The 23219-nt window shown below is 40.8% G+C and overlaps 1 protein-coding gene across 1 annotated transcript in view; it reads left to right on the plus strand.

Moving 5' to 3' along the window:
• SV2C (synaptic vesicle glycoprotein 2C) overlaps positions 1-23219 on the plus strand; it is a 124881-nt gene that overhangs the window by 28563 nt on the left and 73099 nt on the right. Inside the window, exon 2 of the mRNA XM_075079238.1 lies at positions 8845-9548. Within this exon, the coding sequence (XP_074935339.1) occupies positions 8969-9548 (580 nt within the window). The 5' untranslated portion in view covers positions 8845-8968. The remainder of the gene's footprint in view (positions 1-8844; positions 9549-23219) is intronic.

Genomic DNA, 23219 nt, shown 5'->3' on the forward strand with positions numbered 1-23219 from the left:
GATGCACCCATGAGTGCTGAAGGAGCTGGTGGATGTTCTTGCCCAGCCACTGTCCATCATCTTTGAAAGGCTATGGATGACAGGAGAGGTGCCCAAGGACTGGAGGAAAGCAAATGTCACCCCAGTCTTCAAAAAGGGCAAGAAAGAGGAACTGGGAAACTATAGGCCAGTCAGCCTCACCTCCATCCCCAGAAAGGTGATGGAACAGCTCATCCTGGATGTCAGCTCCAGGCATGTAAAGGAAAAGAAGGTTATCAGAAGTAGTCAGCATGGATTCACCAAGAGAAGATCATGCCTGGCCAACCTGATAGCCTTCTATGATGGCATGACTGGCTGGGTCGATGAAGGGAGAGCAGTGGATGTGGTTCATTTCGACTTCAGTAAGGCATTTGACACTGTCTCCCATAACATCCTCACAGACAAGCTAAGGAGGTGTGGGTTAGATGAGAGAACAGTGAGGTGGACTGAGAACTGGCTCAGCAACAGAACTCAGAGGGTCGTGATCAACAGGGCAGAGTCTGGCTGGAGGCCTGTAATTAGTGGTGTTCCCCAGGGGTCTGTGCTGGGTCCAGTCCTGTCCAGTGTATTCATCAGTGACCTGGACAAAGGGATAGAGTGTAACCTCAGCAAGTTCACTGGTGATACCAAGCTGGGAGGAGTGGCTGATACACCAGAAGGCTGTGCTGCCATCCAATGAGACCTGGACAGGCTGGAGAGCTGGGCCGAGGGGAACATAATGAAATTCAACAGAAGCAGGTGCAAGGTCCTGCACCTGGGGAGGAACAACCCCATGCACCAGTACAGGCTGGGGGCTGACCTACTGGAAAGCGGCTCTGTTGAGAAGGATCTGGGAGTGCTGGTGGACAACAAGGTGACCCTGAGCCAGCACTGTGCCCTTGTGGCCAAGAAGGCCAGCAGTATCCTGGGCTGCAGTAAAAGGAGTGTAGACAGCAGGACGAGGGAGGTTATCCTCCCCCTCTACTCTGCCCTAGCGAGGCCACATCTGGAGTACTGTTTCCAGTTTTGGGCCCCCCACTTTAAGAAGGACAGGGAACTGCTTGAGCAAGTCCAGCAGAGAGCTACCAAGATGATCAGGGGACTGGAGCATCTCCCATATGAGGAAAGGCTGAGAGACTTGGGTTTGTTCAGACTGAGGAAGAGAAGACTGAGGGGAGATATTGTCAATACTTGTAAGTGTCTGAAGGGTGGGTGTCAGGAGGATGGGACTGGACTCTTTTCAACAGTGCCCAATGACAGGACAAGGGGGAATGGGCTCAAGTTGCAACACAGGAAGTTCCACCTAAACATGAGAAAAAACTTCTTCGCTGTGAGGGTGCCAGAGCAGGGGCACAGGCTGCCCAGGGAGGCTGTGCAGTCTCCTTCCCTGGAGACATTCAAACCCTGCCTGGATGCGTTCCTGTGCCCCCTGCTCTGGGTGTCCCTGCTCAAGCAGGGGGGTTGGACAAGACGATCTGTATAGGTCCCCTCCAACCCCTACCATTCTGTGATTCTGTGAATAGCTACAACTGTTTCAGTTTTGTAACACTGCCTTGTTCTACTGTTGGAGGGGCATTGAGCTGAATCTACTTCTGAGGAATTAGGTGGGTTGGTAAGTGTTACAACCAGAGAGTAGATAGTATCTTTCCTTGCTATTGTGTAGTCAAAGTGTGAAAAGAGCTTAATAAAACAGGGTGGACCACAGATTAATCCTCAATCCAGATTGTGACCTTTGGTGAAACTGGATCAGAGGGCTTTAGAAGCCTGAGTGTGTTTAATGACAGCCAGCTGAATTAGATGTATCTATGTCACCGTTTAAAAGGATGGTGGTGCTGAAAAAACTTATCAGTACTGTGGCACACTCCTTCAGGATATTCTTTGAAAGATATTTAGAGCACAGAAGTAGTGCAGGAAGGAGTAATATAGTGCAAGTACAAAGTGAAGAGTGGCTCACCTCCGAACTTTGCACCGACCTTTGATAAAGGAGAATTTGTTTTTATTATATTATTGAATATTTAGCACTGATTATTCAGTTAAGATTTCCTGATTTTTTCGTTTTTGGTCCTACACATGCATTTGGTCTGATTTTACAGTGCCATTAGGTTTTTGGTTTTGTACTGCTTTAGGCTTTTGAAGATCCTGTTTCTGTGCTTATTTATCCAGCTGTAAGTGAGGAAGAATTAGGCCTGTTATCAAAAGCATTGTGAGAACAGAATTAGTGGAATTATTTGGTTTTAGTGATCATTTAAGGCCCTAAGAGGCACTTAAAGATAGTACTTTTATGGCTGATGTACACAGAAAAGACAAACATGCTTTCAGGCAAAAATGTCCCTTTTTTTCTGACAAAGGTTATCAAATTTCAAGCAAAAACAAGTTAAAAGCAAGTCCTTTGGGTTTATTCTGATTAGGTAAATTAATTAAATAGTTTAAGAGAAGCTGGGCAGGTAGAGCATGTAGTGCAGAGAGAGAAACAGTTACAGAGAAACAGAGAGATTGCAGTGTTCCATGAAAACCCCTTCTCTGCTGAGCTCATGATCTTTGATCATGACTGATGACTAGACTAATGAATTCCCAAGCTCATCTTATATACATTTTGTGGCTGTACTGAAGATAAATGGTGAAAAGTGCTGGTAGAGGGCAAGTGGTGAGGATGCCATCTGAACTGGGAGAGGGCTGGGGACTGCCACTGTTGGTGGCACTGCAGCCTTACAGTGATTTATATGGCTTTGGCAATTGTAGCCTGCGATAGAAGAGCTGCAGCCTGAGTGTGTGACGCTTGACATGAGAGAAAGAAAATGTGCTTAGACTATAGAAGCTTATCTCTGAATCTACTAATACTACCAGAAAAAGAATCCCACTCTTACCAGCTCTGGTGCCAGCTCTTAGTTATTATAAATAAATAAATACCTCTTATTGAGGTATCTATTCTTTATCGGGGCATACTGAAAAAAGTACTGCCTGGAACAATAAAATAACAGCTCTTCTAGAACAGTTTTGTGCATGAAGAAATGGAGAGGAAGTTTGCTGGTATCCCAGTAAATTCAAGGATGGATTATACCTCCACATATGTCTCAGGTCTGTGGTGACTTGTAGGATTAAATCCTTTGGGTTATTTGAACTGTACCATGTAAAAATTGTTGGAGAACTTTAGAAAAATTTAAATACCATTCTTCTTTGTCGTGACAAGCAATGCATAATCCTTTTTTATTTCTTACCCTTTTTTTATAACTGAGAGCCCATGCAAGAAGAAAATATCTTCTGTTTCTGAGTTTATGTAGTTCATGTTCCTATATTTCACCTGGAAGTAAAATCATTTCACACATCAGAGTAGGATAATTGGAAGCAGTTATGATCTAACAGAAAAGCATGTCTTCAGATGTAGACTAACTTGGAGCAACAGATAAATTCAGAAGAAACAAAACACTTGTATCCATGCAAAGGTCATTGATAATAAAAAACAAAGGTAGAAAAACAGAAATGAAACCAGAATTAAAACGTTGGGTAAAATGTGCATTTAAAAAGGCATCAACTTAAATATGAAATGTTTTTTATTATTTTATTTTTCTTTGAAAAAGAATTACAGAGTCAAAGCAGGAAAGATGCTATACTAAGTCCCCAAGTGTATCAAAATGTCATAGCTCCATCTGACTGTGACTTCCAGGCCCATTCTGAAAAATGTATTATCTAAAGATAGGCATATAGTTAATATCATGTGTTGTTAGTCTGCAGTGAGTCTTCTCACGTGTTATGTTAACCAAAGATGTAAGTCTTTGTGGGAATGCTTTTTCTGATATTTCATAGATTTACTTCTTCATGAGACCTCACTGATTTAGTCTGTAATGTCTGACCTTTATTTCAGATGTAGCACAATGTACAAAGTGGTAACTATGCTTAAATTTGTGAATGTAATAGAATGGAAAAGACTAAATGTTACAGCAAACAAATATTTTTTTTTTGTGCATGTATCTTTGAATGTTTTGCAAAAAAAAACTTTTGTAGGTATTTCTTGAAATACTATTCTTATTTCAGGTGAAATCACTATTTTCCTAGGATTTTTTTTTAATTAAAGGAATTGAATAGGAATGTAGTGTTTAGTTTAGTGAAAGTGAGCAGGCTTGTTGGGTAAGACACTTGGAACAAACAAGAGTATACAGCTAGACTCTCATCTGTGCTTTTTCTGCTTTATGCTACTCAGGTAGTCATTAATCCTCACTCTTTCAGACTTTGCAGTTGCTTGCTTGTAGTCAATCAGTCTAACATAATTAAAAGGGCGGGGAGCTATCATGCATAGGCTGTAAATAATTCCTCTCTGTACTTATCACCCTTAAGGCAGGGATTTCAGTTAATTGAGAAAGCAAAGCTGTTTAAAAGAACAGTGTTTAAATTAGGTGTGCTGCTTGGAAACTTACGCAAGACAGAGAAATTTCTGATTTCTTACTCCATACATCTTTCAGAAATTTGACTCTGTCTATGTGCAGGTTTTTGCTAGCAGAGTTATGCTGTTAATGAGTTTGAACAGATGTAATTCCTTATTGACATAGTCATTGACATTGTCATGCTCAGGTCCCACACTATCCAACACAACCTCATTAATGACTTCCACCCCTTCTCATCCTTTAATATAATACACAGATATCGTTCCCTTAGTCTGTGACTTCCCCTGTAAAACATCTTTAAAATGTCCACAGATGTCCACAAAATCTCCACTGAGTTCATTTAGTCCATGACTTTGGGCTCCACCTGTTATGGTGGTCACTCAGGACAGGAGAGTGATGTGTTCCATGGAGTTACCGGGCACCAAAGCCAGCTCAGATCGGGTCACTGCTGCACTTGCACTGCTTCTTGAAAGGCTTGTGCTCCATTAGTTCAGGTGGTTCCTGCTGCAATAATTCCTATAACATGCAACTTAAATCATGGGTTACAACAATTTAAAGTTAGAACCATTACAGTCCCCACACCTGGTCCCTTTGGGCCCAGTTATAGGATTTAACATTGCAATGAACTCCTCCCCTTGCTCCCAGCCTGGCTAGCAACAAGGGGTTTCTGCTATAGTAATTCCCGTAACATGCAGCTAAAATCCTGGGTTACAACAATTTAAGGTATTTCTGTCACAGTCTCCACCCCTGGTCCCTTTGGACCAGATCATCAGGTTTAACATTTCAATGAACTCCTCCCCTTACCCCTGCTTCTGCTTGGGCTTACCCATAGACTGCAGTCCCTTAGGAATGTACCTGCTCCAAGTGGAGCCTTATCTATGAGCCACAGTCTCTCCACGGCTATACCCACTGTGGCATAGACTTATCCACAGCCACAGTAACTTTGAGGTGCACCTGTTCCAGCATGGCCTTCTCCATGGGCCGCAATGCCTCCAGTATGGCCTTACCCACAGCCACAGTCAGTTCAAAAGTAAACCTGCTCCAACATGGCCTTGGCCACGGCTTCAGTCCCTCCAGGGTAGTACCTGCTCTGTTGTGGGCTTATCCATGGCTACACGTTTTCAGGTGCTCCAGCATGACCTCATGCACAGGCACTGATGCTTCAAGCTGTACCTGCTGCAGCATGGATTTATCCACAGCCACAGATGCTTCAAGGTGTACCTTCTCCAGTGTGGACTTATCCTTGGGCCACAATCCCTTCAGAGGTATAGCTGCTGTTGCACAGACATAACCATGGCCACAGACACTTTGAGGTGTACCTGCTGTGGCATGGACTTATCCACAGCCACACATGCTTTGGGGTGTCCTGCTCCCACATGGACCCATCCACAGGTCACAGTCCCTTTGACTCGAGTTCACACTGTTGAGTACAGCAGCACAGAAACAGCAATGAGGCCGTGGCCATCTGCCAGCCCAGGCACCTGAACCTTGCTGTTATTAAAATGCTCCCAGCCACAGCAGAGTCAGATGTCCAGCAGTATAGCAAGCAGCAAAAGCAAAAAGCAGCCACTAACAAGCACCAGACTCTAATATACAGTAAGGCCATCACTCTGAATGTGCCCTGTTTCCTTGTTCTTCCCCCAACTTTATATGTTGGGCATGACATCATGTGGTATGGAATATCCTTTGGTCAGTTGGCACCAGCTGTCCCCACTGTGTCCCCTCCCAATGTCTTGTGCCCCTGGCAGAGCATGGGAAGCTGAAAAGGCCTTGAGTCTGTGTAAGCACTACACAGCAACAATTAAAACATCTTCCCATTATCAACACTGTTTTCAGCACAAATCCAAAACATAGCCCCATACTAGCTATTATGAAGAATATTAGCTCTATCTGAGCCAAAACCAGGATACTGGTCTCTCATAAACTGCAGTGTAAGCTCAGCTGCTTTGGCAAATTTGTGTTTTTATAGTCTGCTGAACTCACGCAGTAGGTGTACTACAAGAGTGCAAAGCACAGTTTTGCCAGTGTTGGCATCTAGACTTCATGTTCATTCAGTATTCCTAAACTCTTGCTGTCTTGCATCCATTGACATACGCTACAGTAAAATGGAATTTGAGAACTAAAAATCCTTGAAAGAAGACTGTACTCGCTGGAAAAAAAACCCCACAACAACAAACCAACCAACCAAAAAAAACCCCACAAAACCCCACAGTAACCTAAGAATTAGAGGAATTCAGAGTTTAGGTTAAATAGGGTGCATGCAGTCTAAAAGAATCTAAAATAGTAAAAATCTAGAAACACCTTGTAATCATTAACCCTCAGAAGAATACCTGTTAGGAGTTCATGAAGTTCTTGAAATTATTTGTGGAAGGCTACAGCAGACCCAGTGAATGTTTTTATGCATTGCATATTCAATAACAGCTAGTAGATACTGTGGTCACATACAGGTAACAGTAAGGATCAGATGCCTAATTCAGTACACAAAGAATAACTTCTAAGGAGCACCTTGAAAACTGAAAATCTGTAACTAGAGAATTGGACTTAACATAAAAGATTCACCAGGATGACCTACTTAGAAGGACAATCATGTACCTAAAATTAGGCCGCAGTTTTCAGTCATAAATATCACATCCTGGCTTTTTTAAGGCTTCATTTCTCTTCTAGTAAATGCTTCCATTTGCATTGAACAGTTGAACAGTGCCATCACATCTGCTTTCTTTGAGAAACATTCAGAGTGTATGATATTAATCTAGAGGAAGGGACTAAAATTAAAGACATTTCCCACTATAGGTGAATTAATAGAGTCATAAAAAAAGCTAGGGAAGTATCTTTTAGCTTCTTTAGTTGAACTACCTGCATGTCTGTGTGATTTTAGGGTTGGTTTTCTTTTATCAGAGGTACATCATGTCCTTAGTTTATGTAATGCAGCCTGTAATTCTTCCTATCCCTCAAAACATTATCAGTCTTAAAACTGATGCCTGGAATATACTTCTGGGGACACTATGTACAACCGAATGAGTAAAGGACAGCTTCTCAAAGCACTACCTTGATCTTCTCCCATGAAGCTTTGGGGGACAGTTCGCACTACTTTAACAGGGGGAATAGAATTTACTTCAGAAATTTCCAGCCATTTATTCTTACTCCTGCGTTACATCTTGCAGCCTCCTTAGTTGTGCTACTGTGGCTTTTTCTGAGGTCATGCTGGAACATAGATCATTAAAATGACCATGGTTAAAAATAACTTTTTCTCTAAGCTGGAAGCAGGCAGTGTTTTCTTGGAAGCAGTGCTACAGAAATTTTAGCCTGCTTTGTCCCAGAGGTGAAGCTTCTGCAATCCTGTTGCTGTGCCCAGATTCACACTGCCTTGGCTTTAGACACATCAGTAGTGGTGCAGTTTTGTAACTGATTTCAGCTGTTCTAACTATGGACTGTTGCCAAAGAAGGATCCTGCCTTTCTTCCCTTCCTCTGCTTGCCTGCTGCTGCCATTTCTTTCTACGACCCTTAGTGATCGTGTTGATGTGTGATGAGCAAATTGCTCTGCAGATATGACTGAAAACCGCCCAGAAAAGCAGGGCATGGTTAGTCTTTCGATAAATAAGCAAGCTGTTCTTGACTCAGCATGTCTGCATTTGTGATCCTGGGGCTGCATAAAGGAAGAGATGGAAAGGTACAGCAGAGCAGTGAGGGGGACTGGAACAAAATGGCTTGGTGCTTTCACACACTAGATTGGCATGAACTCTTGCCGGCCTAACATACCCTGGGGTATATCGGCTGATACTGTAAAGTTGCTCCAGGCTGCTTCTACTGTCACTACAGACAGGAGAGAGAGTGATGTGTCTGTCCATGATGTAGGTATTGGAAATCTACAAAGTGTGAAAGTGTCACTACTTCCATACACCCATCTCCTTGTGCTGATATTTTTCAGGGTGGGACTAAATATTGCTAAGTATCAGTGTGAATGCACTGGGAATGCTTTGGCCAAGTTCAGTCACCTTTGAGAGGCTGGTACAGATGTCAGGCATATTAACTCCCTACAAGATTTGTGTAAGAGGGAGGTCAGACAAAGGACAGATATTTCATGGTAACTTATTGTGAGAAAAGCTCGTATTAGTAGCCTCTTATTACCTAGCAGGGTGTTCAAATGGGGAAGGACACTGCAGACAGAGTCAGTACGATGTATGGTGTAAGGAGTTGCTTGTTTCCTTTCAGAATAAAACCTGGTATCCATTGAAAGATTACAGTGTAATGAATTTCATTCTGAAAACCAGTATCGATATTAGATTTCTCTTCAGAGTATTTTCCTTTTAACCTGGGATATTTGCACCTTGGAAGAAAATCCAGGTTTGTATATTTGAAAGCCTGAACTGTGGTGGCTGGTGCTTAAATGAAGATTGTTATGGTACAGTATCAGTGAGAAGAAGCAACTAAGAAGGAGCAAAGTATAAACTTTTTTCCTCTCATATTTTGCAGGTTGAATATTACAGCTTCACATGCAGTTGGGTGTTTTCTACTGATGTCCAAGACGCAACAGGTGTTCTAAACAGTATTCAGCAGGTTCATCTGCAGCATAACAGCAATCCTTCTTTGACATAAGATGGAGGAAACATATAAAGATAGGACTTCATTAGTGAAAGGGGCGAAAGATATTGCCAAAGAGGTGAAGAGGCAAGCAGTGAAAAAAGTGAGTAAAGCTGTTGATAAAGCTCAGGATGGCTACACACAGCGGTCCTACAACCGATTCCAGGATGAGGAAGATGATGATGATTACTATGTCCAAGGAGGAAATTATGGTGCAGAAGCTAATGATGATGAAGGATCAAGTGAAGCAACTGAAGGGCATGATGAGGATGATGAAATTTATGAAGGGGAGTATCAGGGAATCCCCAACATAGGGCAGGGCAAGGATGGCATGGTGGCCTTAGGTCAGCCTATGCGTGATGAATATAAGGATCGTCATGAACTGGAAACAGAGAGGAAAGCTGATGAAGAAGAGCTAGCACAGCAGTACGAACTGATAATACAAGAATGCGGTCATGGTCGTTTCCAGTGGGCCCTCTTCTTTGTCTTGGGAATGGCCCTAATGGCTGATGGGGTTGAAGTTTTTGTAGTTGGATTTGTGTTGCCCAGTGCTGAAACAGATATGTGTATACCTAATTCTGGATCAGGATGGCTTGGTGAGTAAAGTGTTAGCTCTGGTTTTGTGTTATTGCAAGTGTTGCTTATAGTATGCCTAAATATGTATTAGTCAACACTAATGCTTATATGAAAATATGTTTGTATTGAATATAAATAAGCGACAAAGTGTGTTAACAGCTAACGTGGATTTAATGAAGATTATAATTTTATTTTTTAGATAACTGTTTTCTTTTTCAGTCAATAAGTATAAATAAGTCACTAAAGTGGAAGACTGCACCATAAAACTTAAGAGGAGAGGGACACATTTTATTTTCATATACAAGAGTAGACAACCAGATGAACTAATTATAGAACAAGAAACTGAACCACCGTTGGAGTATTGGAGTTCTGCTGGATTTATACAGACATAATAAAAAGTATGTGACAAAACTATCCAGCCACATTGTCATCCCGCATGGGAACCTTCCCAAGAGTGAGGTGGAATGCAATCTGGGAAGTGCAAGAAATCCAGGGAAAATGCTGTCTAGACTTTTCCCTTCTTTTGTCTTTTACACCTTTTATTCCAATGACTGTTCTGTAGCCATCCCAAAAGTATAATGTTTATTTTGAGTTGCAGGGGACAGAAGTCAAAATGGCTGAAGGTGAGCCTGGGGTATGCTTTTTGTGTCTGTTCAGTTGATGGGGATGGGTTGAGTCTCATCCTGTTGCCTCTTCCCTCCCATGGTGCGGCAAATAAGCAGAATGAGCCAACCTTGTGAGACTCGATGAGAGCAGTAGTGCTGTGAGCAGGTCCATGCTTGCCCTGTCTGGGCATGCCTGGGCACAGCAGATGAAGCAAGGCTCTTATGGGGTGGGGCTAAGGAGAAAGGGTATAGAAATGGTTCCCTGAGGAAGAAGGGAGGTAGGAGCTTGGGAGCTTGGAATGTGGCATAAAATGGAATATATGTATATATATATGCTGCTTGGCCTGAAGGACCTGGGCTATTACAGAAAAGGAGGGCTTCTTATAAAATATTTAGGAACCTTTGTCTTCTAGCAGATGTTTGTCCCCTGCATCTTTATAGCATGTGATTCCATTGCAACAGTCTCATTTTAAGTTAGCTCAGTTTCCTGATTTTATTCCTGTGTTCACTATCAATTAGGACCCTAAGATACCAACTGCATCAAAATTAGATCCAGAATTTTAAATAGCACAAGGCTATTTGTGCTATTTAAATAACACAGAAGCTTTCTCAGTAGACTGTTAAGCCCGTAACAGGTTGGATTCCTGACATATTGTTACTGGCAGTTTGGCTGTATAGGTTTCAATAAAGTAGACTGTATTCACCCTTGTTTATGTCTCTAAACCTCCCTGCGGGTCAGAGGACCATGAGTGGAAACAGGAGCTGTGTTCTCAGATGGCTGGGTCCTTTGAGGCATTCCTTGCCATTTGATCATTTCTTGTTAGAAATGAACTACCCTGCCTATTTGTACAGTGCATTGATTAAACTAATAAAAGAAATGAAATTATCTAAGTTTTTATATTTAAAGAGGCTGCATGCATATAATCTGTTTGGTACTGCTTGTTTACACAAATCTACAAACGTCGTATTTGTCATGCTTGGACTTGTGAGTTTCCATATCTACTTCTTACAGAAAGAAAGTGCATAAACTTGTCTATTTATAGCCATTTTTGAGCTGTGGAAGTATTTCAAAGAGTAGAGAGAAAGCAGAGAAACCAAAACAACCCCAAAAGCTATCTCTAGATAAATGTTACTGTGTCAGTGCAGATAATAACGTGTAATATGTTTTTTAAAAGTGGTGTACACCCAACTTGCTTTTAATGTGATTTTGTCACCCTGTATTTTGCAGTTGAGGACACCCTTTAACTCTACTAATCAAGTTTTTAAGTCCTCTCTATCACTGGAACAAAAATGATGGATCTCAACCCCATTTTTTGATTACTGACAACCTTGTTTATTTTACCACATGCACGTTCCCAACACATTGAATTGTCAAAGTTGTCTTTGTTCTCCAGGATGATAGCAGTATAAGTGTAGCCACCAAATCTCTCTGCAATTAGTTCCTATGGGGTTAAGGAAAAGAACAAGGTTATGCAACATTAAAAGGGAGCTTCATGGTGCTTACACATTCAGTAGCTTACTGATCCACACATGCAGTTTCTTCCATTTATATTAAATGTTAAACTGGGAAATGGATCTTTTAATAATTAAGACATTCTGAACAGTTTAGTATTCCTGGCTTCTCTGACTGTCATTTTATGAATGTGGAGAACATGGCCATAACTCTTTTTCTTTTTTTACACCTGTTATATGGAATTGAAATTTGGGGGCAAATACATTATATTTTCTAAAAATAGTGTTTCATTTAAACAGTTGTTGTAAGCATTATGGAGGTGTCTGGGATTGGGAGTGGGGAGTATTGTCCCCACAGCAGCAGGTGGCCATGAGGATTCACCTGTTAAGGTTTGACCTATGTCAAGAAGAGGGTTGAGGGTTTTCCTGTCACTAGACTTCTTATGATGTGGTCTTGATATATATTGGAATGATTCTGTCAACATTTAACTAAAATTCAGTACAGAAGCTGTTAAATACCTCATATATATGCGTGTGTGTATATATATATATATGAAAGATACTTGCTGATAAAATTGAAGAAACAGCTCTGGAAGGCTTGGGTGTGCAAGCAATGTATTCTTATGCCCAGAATACAGAAGCTGTAATGGATACCCCCATGTCTTCCTTTTCAAATAATATAACGATAGCCTCTGTTTTGTGGTATTAACAAACAAGTAACTCTATTGTAAAAGATTAACAAAAGCAGGAAAGAACAGGGATAAAGCAGTTCATTTCCAAGTGTGTGTTGAAGGCATTGCACACATGGTGGTTTTATCAATAACCTCACACAAATGATATTACTTGCCCATTGCTAATAGAAATATATTGTAGACTACAATACATCAGTACAGTGAAGAACATATTGCTTATAACCAGTGCAGATATACAGCCTTTATAGACAGCATGACCATAATTCCATGATGCAAAATATTCACCAGGGCAATGAATACTTAGTGAAAGCATTTTTATATGATCATAACTAGCCCCTCACAGCTATGCATTTCTATTACTTTGCTGTTGTGATTTCAATCGTAATTACATCCTAACTGGGGTCTTCCAGACAGGCATAATTTGTTTTTATTATTATAATTCCATAATCCAGAGGGTTTTAACGTTGTTAGAATGCTAAAGTCATGGGGCCAGTGCTAGGAGTTATAAGGTGGAATTGGTACACATAAACAGTATTTATTTTCCAGGCAATTTTCTAGACTGTTAGGAAACACCTTAAGAACCTGTTATTTTGTCATTGAAAAAACACTAATTGACTGAGTTGTAAAAACTGATTTCTGATATGTCACGCCACAATAGTTTACTAGGGAACATAAGCTAATTAAAAACATGTGACAATATTCACAGAGCCTCCCTGTTGCATTGTTTTTATTTACTTGCACCAGGACAATTTCCCAAAATCCCTCCCTATTGGCCCTTGTATGAGCTTGAGGTCACTGTTGATTGATCACCAGCAGCATTTCGGAGCCTGTAAAGTTACGTGATGAAAGTGTCGATCAAAATTATGAACTGGGTTTTTTTTATACCTTTGAGTTAAATAATAAAATAATATATTTCTTCATCTCCAAGCAGTTGTTATATTAAAAATAGGGAAGTGGCTTGCTTAAAGTCTCCCAAGATTATACTGACATGTCACTATGCATGAGGGAAAGGGCTCCTCTCCCTGATCTGTAAGTTGGCTGTACTTGTGAACTCCAGCATGTATGTGGATCCATGTTGACCTCTTGGTTTCTGGCACTGATGAGGCAGGACTGTACTTTCATGAGACAAGTTGCAGGCTCAGGCCTGAAGATGTCCCTTTTCTTGCCTGTATCTTGTCCCTTTGGTTTTGCATGCAACTCAGTAGTAGACTGGTTTTAGGTTAATTCTCTGGGCTCTGATTTGGATGTACATGTTTACATAACTTTGTTTTCTATGTTTTCACATGCAGATTGTTCTTAATAAAATTTAAATTACAGCCTTTTCTTTCCTCAGCATCTTGGCATCTGAAATAATGAAATATTCTTTTCCCTAAGCTAGGCAAAGCTAGCCTTTCCCAGCTATATCTGTTCAGGATGCCATGCTACTGCTGGCTGCCTCCTCACTGGTTCTCCCATAGGACACGAAAGTGTTCACCTTTGTGTACAAGACTCTTGACAGCTGCACTGCTCTTGCTAGTGCTAGCAGTAGATACAGGCTGACTTCTGCTTGACTGGCCAGTCTTAATGGCCTCAGTTGGCACATTTTTCAGACAGATAGCTCTGTCACTTTTTTGTACTTTATCACCTTAGCGCTAGGAAAATAAAATCATAAAAAGGTCCTAGGATAACTGATTATCTTCCTTAAAACTTTTTTTTTTTTTCATTCATGGCAATAAAACCTGACAACTGGTTAGCCACTCATATGTTCTAATTTCCATCCTTTCCAGAGACCAATGGTTCCTCACTGCTTCCTGGTAGTCTCCCTGGTCTATTTTGAATCCATATATCATCCGGTGTTTAGGCTGAATAATCTCTTGAGCATGAATAGTCCTTTTTTGTTCTCTGTGACTCACTGTTGTGTTAAGCAATATGTTACCCAAGTCCTTGATAAGGGCTCGTAGAGAAAGTATAGTAACAAAACCAGAAATAATCTTTATATGTAAAGATATTATTAGTTGATTAGCCATACAGACAGTTTCTTCCATCTAAAACACTTAAGTATCAAGGCTGGGCTGGTAATACAGGTATTGTGAATATGAATAGCAACAAACAGCTTAGACTCATAGAATCATTTAGGTTGGAAAAGACCTTTAAGATCATCAAGTCCAACTGTTAACCTAGCACTGCCAAGTCCACCACTAAACTATGTCCCTAAGAACCACATCTGCAAATCTTTTAAATACCTCCAGGGATGGTGATTTAACTCATTCCCTGGGCAGCCTGTTCCAAATGGCAACCCTTTTGGTGAAGAAATTCTTCCTAATATTCAACCTAAACTTCCCCTGGTGCAGCTTGAGGCCATTTCCTCTTGTCCTATTGCTTGTTACCAGGGAGAAAAGACTGACCCCCACCTCACTACAACCTCCTTTCAGGTAGTGGTAGAGAGCAATAAGGTCTCCCCTCAGTCTCCTCTTCTCCAGGCTAAACAACCCCAGCTCCCTCAGCTGCTCCTCATATGACTTGTTCTCTAGACCCTTCACCAACTTTGTTGCCCTTCTTTGGACACGCTCCAGCACCTCAATGTCCTTCTTGTAGTGAGGGGCCCAAAACTGAACACAATATTCAAGGTGTGGCCTCACCAGTGCCAAGTACAGGGGCACTATCACCTCCCTGCTCCTGCTGGCCACACTAGTCCTGATACAAGCCAGGATGCCATTGGCCTTCTTGGCCACCTGGGCACACTGCTGGCTCATGTTCAGCTGGCTATTGAACAACACCCCCAGGTCCTTCTCTGCTGGGCAGCTCTCCAGCCACTCTTCGTCAAGCCTGTAGCGTTGCATGGCGTTGTTGTGACCCAAGTGCAAGACCCGGCACTTGGCCTTGTTAAAATTCATAAAACTGGCCTTGGCCCATCGATCCAGGCTGTCCAGGTTCCTTCTGCAGAGTCTTCCTACCCTCAAGCAGATTGACACTCCGCTCAACTTGGTGTCATCTGCAAACTTACTGAGGGTGCACTCAATCCTCTCATCCAGATCATTGATAAAGATATTAAACAAGACTGGCCCCAACACTGAGCCCTGGGGAACACCACTTGTAACCAACCACCAATTGGATTTAGCTTCATTCATCACAACTGTTTGGGCCCCGCCATCCAGCCAGTTTTTTACCAGTGAAAATTATGCCCATCCAGGCCATAAGCAGCCAGTTTCTCCAGGAGAATGTGGTGGGAAACAGTGTTAAGGGCTTTTACTGAATTCCAGGTAAACACCATCCACAGCCTTCTCTTGTCCACTAAACGGGTGGCCTTGTCATAGAAGGAGATCCGGTTGGTCAGGCAGGACCTGCCTTTCATGAACCCATGCTGTCTAGGCCTGATCCCCTGGTTGTCCTGGATATGCTGCATGATGGCACTCAAGATGATTTGCTCTACAACATTCCCGACACTGAGGTCAGGCTGACAGGCCTGTAGTTCCCTTGATCCTCCTTCCAGCTCTTCTTGTAAATGGGGATCTCATTTGCTAACTTCCAGTCTACTAGAACCTCCCCAGTTAGCCAGGACTGCAGATGAATGATTGAAAGTGGCTTGGTGAGCACTTCTGCCAGCTCCCTCAGTACCATTGGGTGGATCCCGTCCAGTCCCATAGATTTGTGTGTATCTAAGTGGTGTAGCAGGTCACTAACTGTTTCCCCGTGGATTACTGGGGCTTCATTCTGCTCCCCATCCCTGTCTTCCAGCTCAGGGGGCTGGGTACCCAGAGAACAACTAGTCTTACTATTAAAGATCAAGGCAAAGAAGGCAATAAGTACCCCATCCTTTGTCCTCATTCTTTGTCACTATGTTTCCCCCCACATCCAATAAATGATGGAGATTCTCCATAGGCCACCCTTTGGCGTGAATGTATTTATAGAAACATTTTTTTAATTGTCTTTTATGTCAGTAGCCAGATTAAGTTCTAGTTGGACTTTGGCCTTTCTAATTTTCTCCCTGCATAACTTCATGACATCCTTGTAGTCATCCTGAGTTGCCTGCCCCTTCTTCCAAAGGTTCTAAACTTTCTTTTTTTTCCTGAGTTCCAGCCAAACCTCTCTGTTCAGCCAGGCTGGTCTTCTTCCCCACCAGCTCATCTTGCAGCACATGGGGATGGCCTGCTCCTGTGCCTTTAAGACTCTTGAAGAATGTCCAGCCTTCCTGGACTCCTTTGCCCTTCAGGACTGCCATCCAAGGGACTTTGTCAACCAGTCTCCTAAGCAGGCTGAAGTCTGCCCTCTGGAAGTCCAAGTTAGCAGTTCTGCTGACTCTGCACCTTGCTTCTCCAATAATTGAAAACTCTTATCATTTCATGCTTGCTATGCCCAAGAGAGCCTTCTTTTGGATATCACAGGATTTTCTGAAACCCCACATTTAGTATCAAATAATGCCTTGATGTAATAGTTTTCTCTATTATCAGAATATAATAATCACATATTGTGTAATATTTGGAGGAATAAAAGTATCAAAGGCATTAACTAGGTCTTCTGGTCTGAAGTAGTTTTCAGTCTGGGTCAACAGGCATGCGCTTATCACTTCTGCATTGATTGCCAATTTGCATATTAGCTGGTTTAATGCAATGTTTCCTACATCTACTCTGTTTTAAAACCTACTAAATAAAACCCAGCATAATTCTAATTCAGACAGTCCTTCATCTTACATGCAAGGAAGTGGTCCCCAGAGGTCAGTAGCTGATGCGAAGTGCTTACAAACTCTACTAAGAATACCAGATGATGAATACTGAATTTCCCTACCCTGCCTAGTTTTAAAAAGTACTAGTTTGCTAGATCTTTGCTACTTAATTTCATTCTGGTTTTGCACTGATCTTTTGCAACAACAAATACCTTTCATGAAACTTTTCAATGGCAAATAAAAGTCCTTCACCTGGGACAGAATGACCCAGATCACTTGTACTGGCTAGGTACTGACCAGGTAGGTAGAAAACAGCACTGCAGAAGAGGATCTAGGGCTCCTAGTAGGGAACAAGTTGAACATGGGTCATCAATGCCTCGCAGCGATGAAGGCCAGTAAGTAGAGGTGAGTGATTATTTTCCCTTGTCAACACTAGTGAGGCTACACATGGGACTGTCTGTCCTGTTGTGGAGCCACATGACAGAAGAGATTCAACAAATTTGGGCAAATCCAGTAAAGGACCAGTGAGGTGGTTAGAGGGCTGGAATATATGGCATATAAAAACAAGCAAAAGGAGCTGGGCTTGTTTAGCTTGGAGAAAAGGTGTGTAAGAGTGGATCTGTGTGTACTGTTTGCCAATGTAATTGAGGAGGGCTATAGAGAAGGTAGAGTCAATTTTTTCTCAAGAGCACAAGAGGCTGGAAGTTGCAACCAGGAAACTTCTGGTATAATAAAGAAAGTTCACAGTGTGGTGGTCAGCCACTGGGAGACAATGCACAGAGAAGCTGTGGGATCTTTTGAAGATTTTCAAAAGTTGACTGAAGAAGTCCTGGAGCAACGTGCTTTAGCTCTGAAGGTAACCCTACTTTTAGCAGGAGTTTGGACTAGAGCTCTTAAAGGTCCATCCCAACTCAAGTTTTTCTGATTCCATTAATTAAGAAATAACTGTCTGTAAATATACCACACTTCCAGCTTCCTCTAATTAAGACATACTGCAGTTGTTACACATGACCAAACCTTTAAAGGAAATAGTGTTCTGAACTCATGCGTTGTACACAGGCTTGCTGGTTTAAACACAGACTAGAGTTTAAATTTCTTTGGGCAAGGTCATATAGCTTGAGTTATTTGTTCTCCTCTTGAGCCTGTATGGATTTTCCCTGGATCTGGTAGAAATCTGGGAGCATGACACGAAATTTCAATGTGTAAAGGACTGCAGGACCTGAGTCTGAGAGGTCCACTTTACAAATATTCAGGCATCTACATGCCTAGAGGGATTCTCCAATGTGCTTAGGCACCGCATTACGTCACTAGACACCTCAGACACCTCCTTAGAGACAGAAATATATGGACAAATCTGGAATCAAATTGTTATTCTCAGACTGTGCTTTCCCTTTTTCATGCTTGGATAGGTTTTCTTCAAGTAACTTGTTGCTGAAGCAGCAAACGTCCCTTTCAGAGAAATTTCTCTTCTTGTGGAGGTTCAAACTAAAATGATCTTAAGCAAAATTTTACCTTGAGTTATCTTTGACATTCAGTGCTTGTGATATTCCTTTGTTTCCCCCTCTGTTAAGTAGCTATAAATTCTCTGTGTAGGCCAGATACCTAGACGCATCATGATCTGGAGGGGAGGAGGAGCTTTCTTAGGCTTGCTAGGCCCTCTGGGCCAAGTCCAGAATTCAGTGATTGAAAACTAGGGAAGTACAATACTGAGCGGCTGATTTCATGTTTTGCATTTCTTCTTAGAATTGAGACATGTAAGACTTTATTTCAAAACAAAATCTACTTCAGGCACTATGTTTTTCTCTTATCTACTCAATTCCAGTGACACATGGTTTTGACAGCATTGTTCCTCCATATACTATCATGCAAAAGACAGGAACAGTTAACCATATATTTGATACTTTTTGACTTATTAAAAGGTCTGAATCTTAATAGATTGTCACAAAACTGTCCTTACACAGCAGTGACTAAAACTCCTTCCTGCTGCTATAAGTAGGCTTCTATGTATTGCAGTGTTCTCTTTATTATTATTTATTATAGTAGGTTGTTAGATCCAGGAGAGATTTTTTGTGTGTTCCTGCACACAATACAGTACAAGAAAGTGAGGAGAAAGTGATTGTCTTCTGATTATATTCCAGTTATTAGCAGGGTACCAGATTTGTGATGACATAATAGGCCACAAGTGATGTAAAATAAAGGAAAACCAGGCTCTGCTACTCTATATTTCACTGTTATGTGCTACCGTTTTAACTATAGGGTTGAAACTCCCAGGGGAAGATCTGTATTTTTATTATGGAAAGCATGTTGAAGTTTTTATTTATTTATTTATTTTAAACTTCAGGGATAGAGGGAGAGATTCAGTACTATTTTTTTAAAATGCAGACTTTTGGCCATGGTATAAATTTTATTGAAGAGAGCACAGCGGTCAAAATGTTAGGCCCTCATAGACAGGTCTGAGAATTACTGTATTCATAAGAAATGCAACTAGTTTAAGAATACTTGGTGAAACCATACAGACCTTTGAGGAATCTCACTGAAATAACAGTGAGCATCCATTTCATTTACAGTTAACAGTAGTAATAAATCTTTAGAAAGATTTAGAAACAGAGCTGCAGTCATTGAAATGTGTGCTAAATATTCCAGAGCAAGGTGAAAGCTGGCCTGTAGGATTAATGTCTTTGTTCTTCAGGGGGAGATGCCAGAAATACAAATGCCATAATGCATGCTGTTCACCTTTGGTACAGTCTAGTTCCCTTGCAATGACATTATTAAAGTACTCCTACTGCAGTGGTTTTTTTGCCTGCCTTCCAAACACAGTTATTTGAGGGACAAAAATTAAGTGATAGATCCTTATCCATTCTAAGCAGCTATATTATGTGGACTGGTAGAGATGTTTGTTTTTCTTTTCTGAAGGGAAAAAGGGACAGCGGTGAGAGTATGCAACATAATTTTTGTCTGTTATGAACTGGAACAAACCTGTTTCACACAGAATATCATGGGCTTCTCACAAGACAGGAACTGGGAGCACAGATCTGAGCCATTAATGAACTGCAGTGTATTCAGTCCTCTGTGCTCTTGCAGGCTCCCATTATAAGCCAGTATTTAAGGTGGGTCACTGCTGCCCTTCCTTTATGAGGATGATGTTTCTGCCAAACCAGCTTATTGAAGCTGGTGCTAACAGGGAGAATACCACCATGTCAAATGTTTTTCCTCTTTCATGTTCCCAAATGCAGCCTTACTGAGGAATAGAAGCTATTTGACACCATTAACTTACACGTTCCCTCTTTGCTTTCAAGAGTTCCACCATTTAGCCTGGGCTTAAATATAATATTTCCCTAGCTCAATGCCCAGTCTCAGTCATGCAGTTTTAACCTGAGTAACACACACAATACAAGCCAACATGAAACGACTGCATTGCAGTTCATAGCTGAGAGTCTTGGTCTTTGTATGCATTTTAAGCCCAGCCAAATGCCATTTTAACCAACTTAGCTTTTGTGAGCTTTGTAGTAACATAATACTTACTTGTTTTAGTTAAATGGCCCTAACTACGCTTGTATGCCTTAGAATAATGTCAGCGATCAATCAGTGTACACACAGTTAGTAAAGTACGAGGTCACTTTTTCAGCAACACATTTGTTGCCAGAATATAAAATTTCTTCAAGGTTTAAGCTATGCTTGCTTCAGCTGAATTCAATGAGTGCAGTGGATATTGGGAAACTTTTTTTTATTTAAATGACAAAAAATACATCAGGCAATTGGGATAATGTATATACTTGTGAAGATTGGATGAGTAGCCAGTAAGATACTTATACATTTAGCCACTTACAAACATGCATTGCCACCATGTGCAAATATGCCTGTACCATTTATTTGCACACAAAAATAAAGGTAATTAATTATGCACCTGTGGTTATCGTCAAATCTCTGTCTCAGAGACTGATTGTGTCTAAAATGGTTAAAAATCACTGGGATGCTTTTTCATGCACTGCAGGTTATTTTCCAGCTCTGCCTATCCCATCACAGATCAGTGATTTTACCATTTATGTCACACAAATTTATAATCTTACAAAAGTGGCCAAAAGAAGGAAATGCCTCCCAAAGGAAAAGCCTGAGGGCCATGGTGATTTCACACATTTAATCTGGCTGTCACCTCCACTTTTTCCTCCCTCTCTCAACTGCTATGGGCTCTCTGGCTGATGATACATCACTTCTTAAATCAATGTGTCAAATGGAGTTTTTTAACCAAACTGAACATTTTAAACATGATGGTATGTTCTCTTCGAAGTCCCTGTTTTGTTAATTCTGCAACACATTTAAATTATGATCTGCAAGCTTTCACTTATAGAAATGTTGATCTTCATTATTTGAATGTTAGTAGCTCTAATTTAGCACCTTGCATCTAATGTTGAGCTATGAAATAAAAGAAAGGACATATGAGCTCCTTGGCAAGAAGGAATATTTTCACAGAGAAAGTAAGTGTTAATGAACCTTAGTAAGACATGCAACGAACATAATGGCTCTTTGTCACAGCTGAGTAAATGTCTTCGTATGCATTTTATCCATGGGTTTGATCAGTCAAGGATTTTAGAATCTTTCAAAGTTTGACTTGTCATTTTATCTTGTACTATCAGTATTTCAAAGAATTGGAAGCAAATTGTATATTGTGATAGATATGGTTTGAAATAGCTCCTTATTCCAGACCTTTGGCTTGTTTAAGGGAATGTCAGTGCTGAAAAGCATGGAACGCAACTATTTTTTTAATCTACTTTGATTGCATTTTACAGCAGGTATAATTCTTTCCTTGTGATGGATGCATCTATTCTCACTGTACACACCTGGTTCCCTTTTTTGAAGTACCAGTTTGGTATTGCTTCAAATGCATGAAATATCACTAATTTCATAGCTGATGCAGAATCAAAGTCACTATGCTATACAAGAATAAATACATAAATGATGGAATGATACTGAGTTATTACCAGAATAGATACATGAATATGACATATGTAATTTTTTTAAACTATTCATGCAAAAACTTGTTTAATGACAGCTATAGTGATAGTTAACAGTTTGTCCAGGACACTGTCCTTTACTGACATTTATAATACAATTTATTTTTTAATCTATTCTTACCTATTTTTCAACATTTTTTCAGCTGTATACAGAACAGGAATGCTCAATAGGAGGGTGTGATATAAATATAAACTGTTTTGCAGTTTCATGTGCTACTTTTTTCATTGAAGAATTTCAGATTTTATACCCAGGCCAATTCTACTTACTACTCAGACTTCTAGATGGGCAAGAGAATAAACTAATCTCTTCCCTACACTAACTAAAATATTGTTCCCTGGCTCTTTTAAACCAGTGACCCTTTTATCCAACATCTACCTTTTGATGGCACATTACATATGTCAAGTTATTCTAGCTTTTCTTAACAGCAAGCTTTTCTTAATGAGTAGCTTTTCTCAGGATAAACATGTGATGGACAAAGTGTCATCAAAAACTTACAGAAACCCGTTTATCAGGCAGACATGTTTTTAATCTGACTTTTTGGGGCAACTGTAGGAATTTGGGAGAGTAATGTAAAGCAGGAAAATTAAGAAAATAGTATGAAGTGACACTGGCTTTACATTCATAATGTTAAAAAAATGTCTCTGTTCTCAAGGATAGGCAAATGCATGTGTACTGGTTAGCAGTGGAGAGCCTTATATGAAGTTGAGGGAGTATGGATGAATATAACCCATGCGACGCGTGACTCTACTGGGCTGTGTATTGCTTTTGTCTGGCTTTTGCCAGACCCACTCATTTTCACAGAGCACAAATATTTTCCTAATCTGCTAGAATTCAGGGCGATTTTCAAGGTTGGTTCTGAAGTTCCCACTTGCAAGTCTTGTTAAACGGAGATCATGAACTGATAAATACAGTCATCTAAACAATTTTCCATTTAGACATTATAACAGTGCCTCCTGGCACTATTGTAAACACGTAATTAAAAAGCCTGTTTAGCATCACCAGCACCTGCAGGTGTATTGGCACCATACAGAGGATTATTCTGATCTGCTGTTGTTAATTCTGACATTGGATTACTTAATCTATTTTATTGACTCTAAATGGGTCAGAACAGAGATGTGGGACCATTAGCAATGGAAATTTCCTTTTTCACTCATATGCTGTTGCGTGCTAGGTGAGGTAGACCAGGTCATTTGTCAGGCATTTTGGGAGATGTGTGAGTTTCGGACTTCTATTAATTTTGGTAACCTGTTCCTAGTGAGGTTAGGCCTAATTCAATGTCTTTTTCTGAAACCA

The sequence above is a fragment of the Phalacrocorax aristotelis genome, chromosome Z (genome assembly GCF_949628215.1).
Source record: "Phalacrocorax aristotelis chromosome Z, bGulAri2.1, whole genome shotgun sequence".
NCBI lineage: Eukaryota > Metazoa > Chordata > Aves > Suliformes > Phalacrocoracidae > Phalacrocorax > Phalacrocorax aristotelis.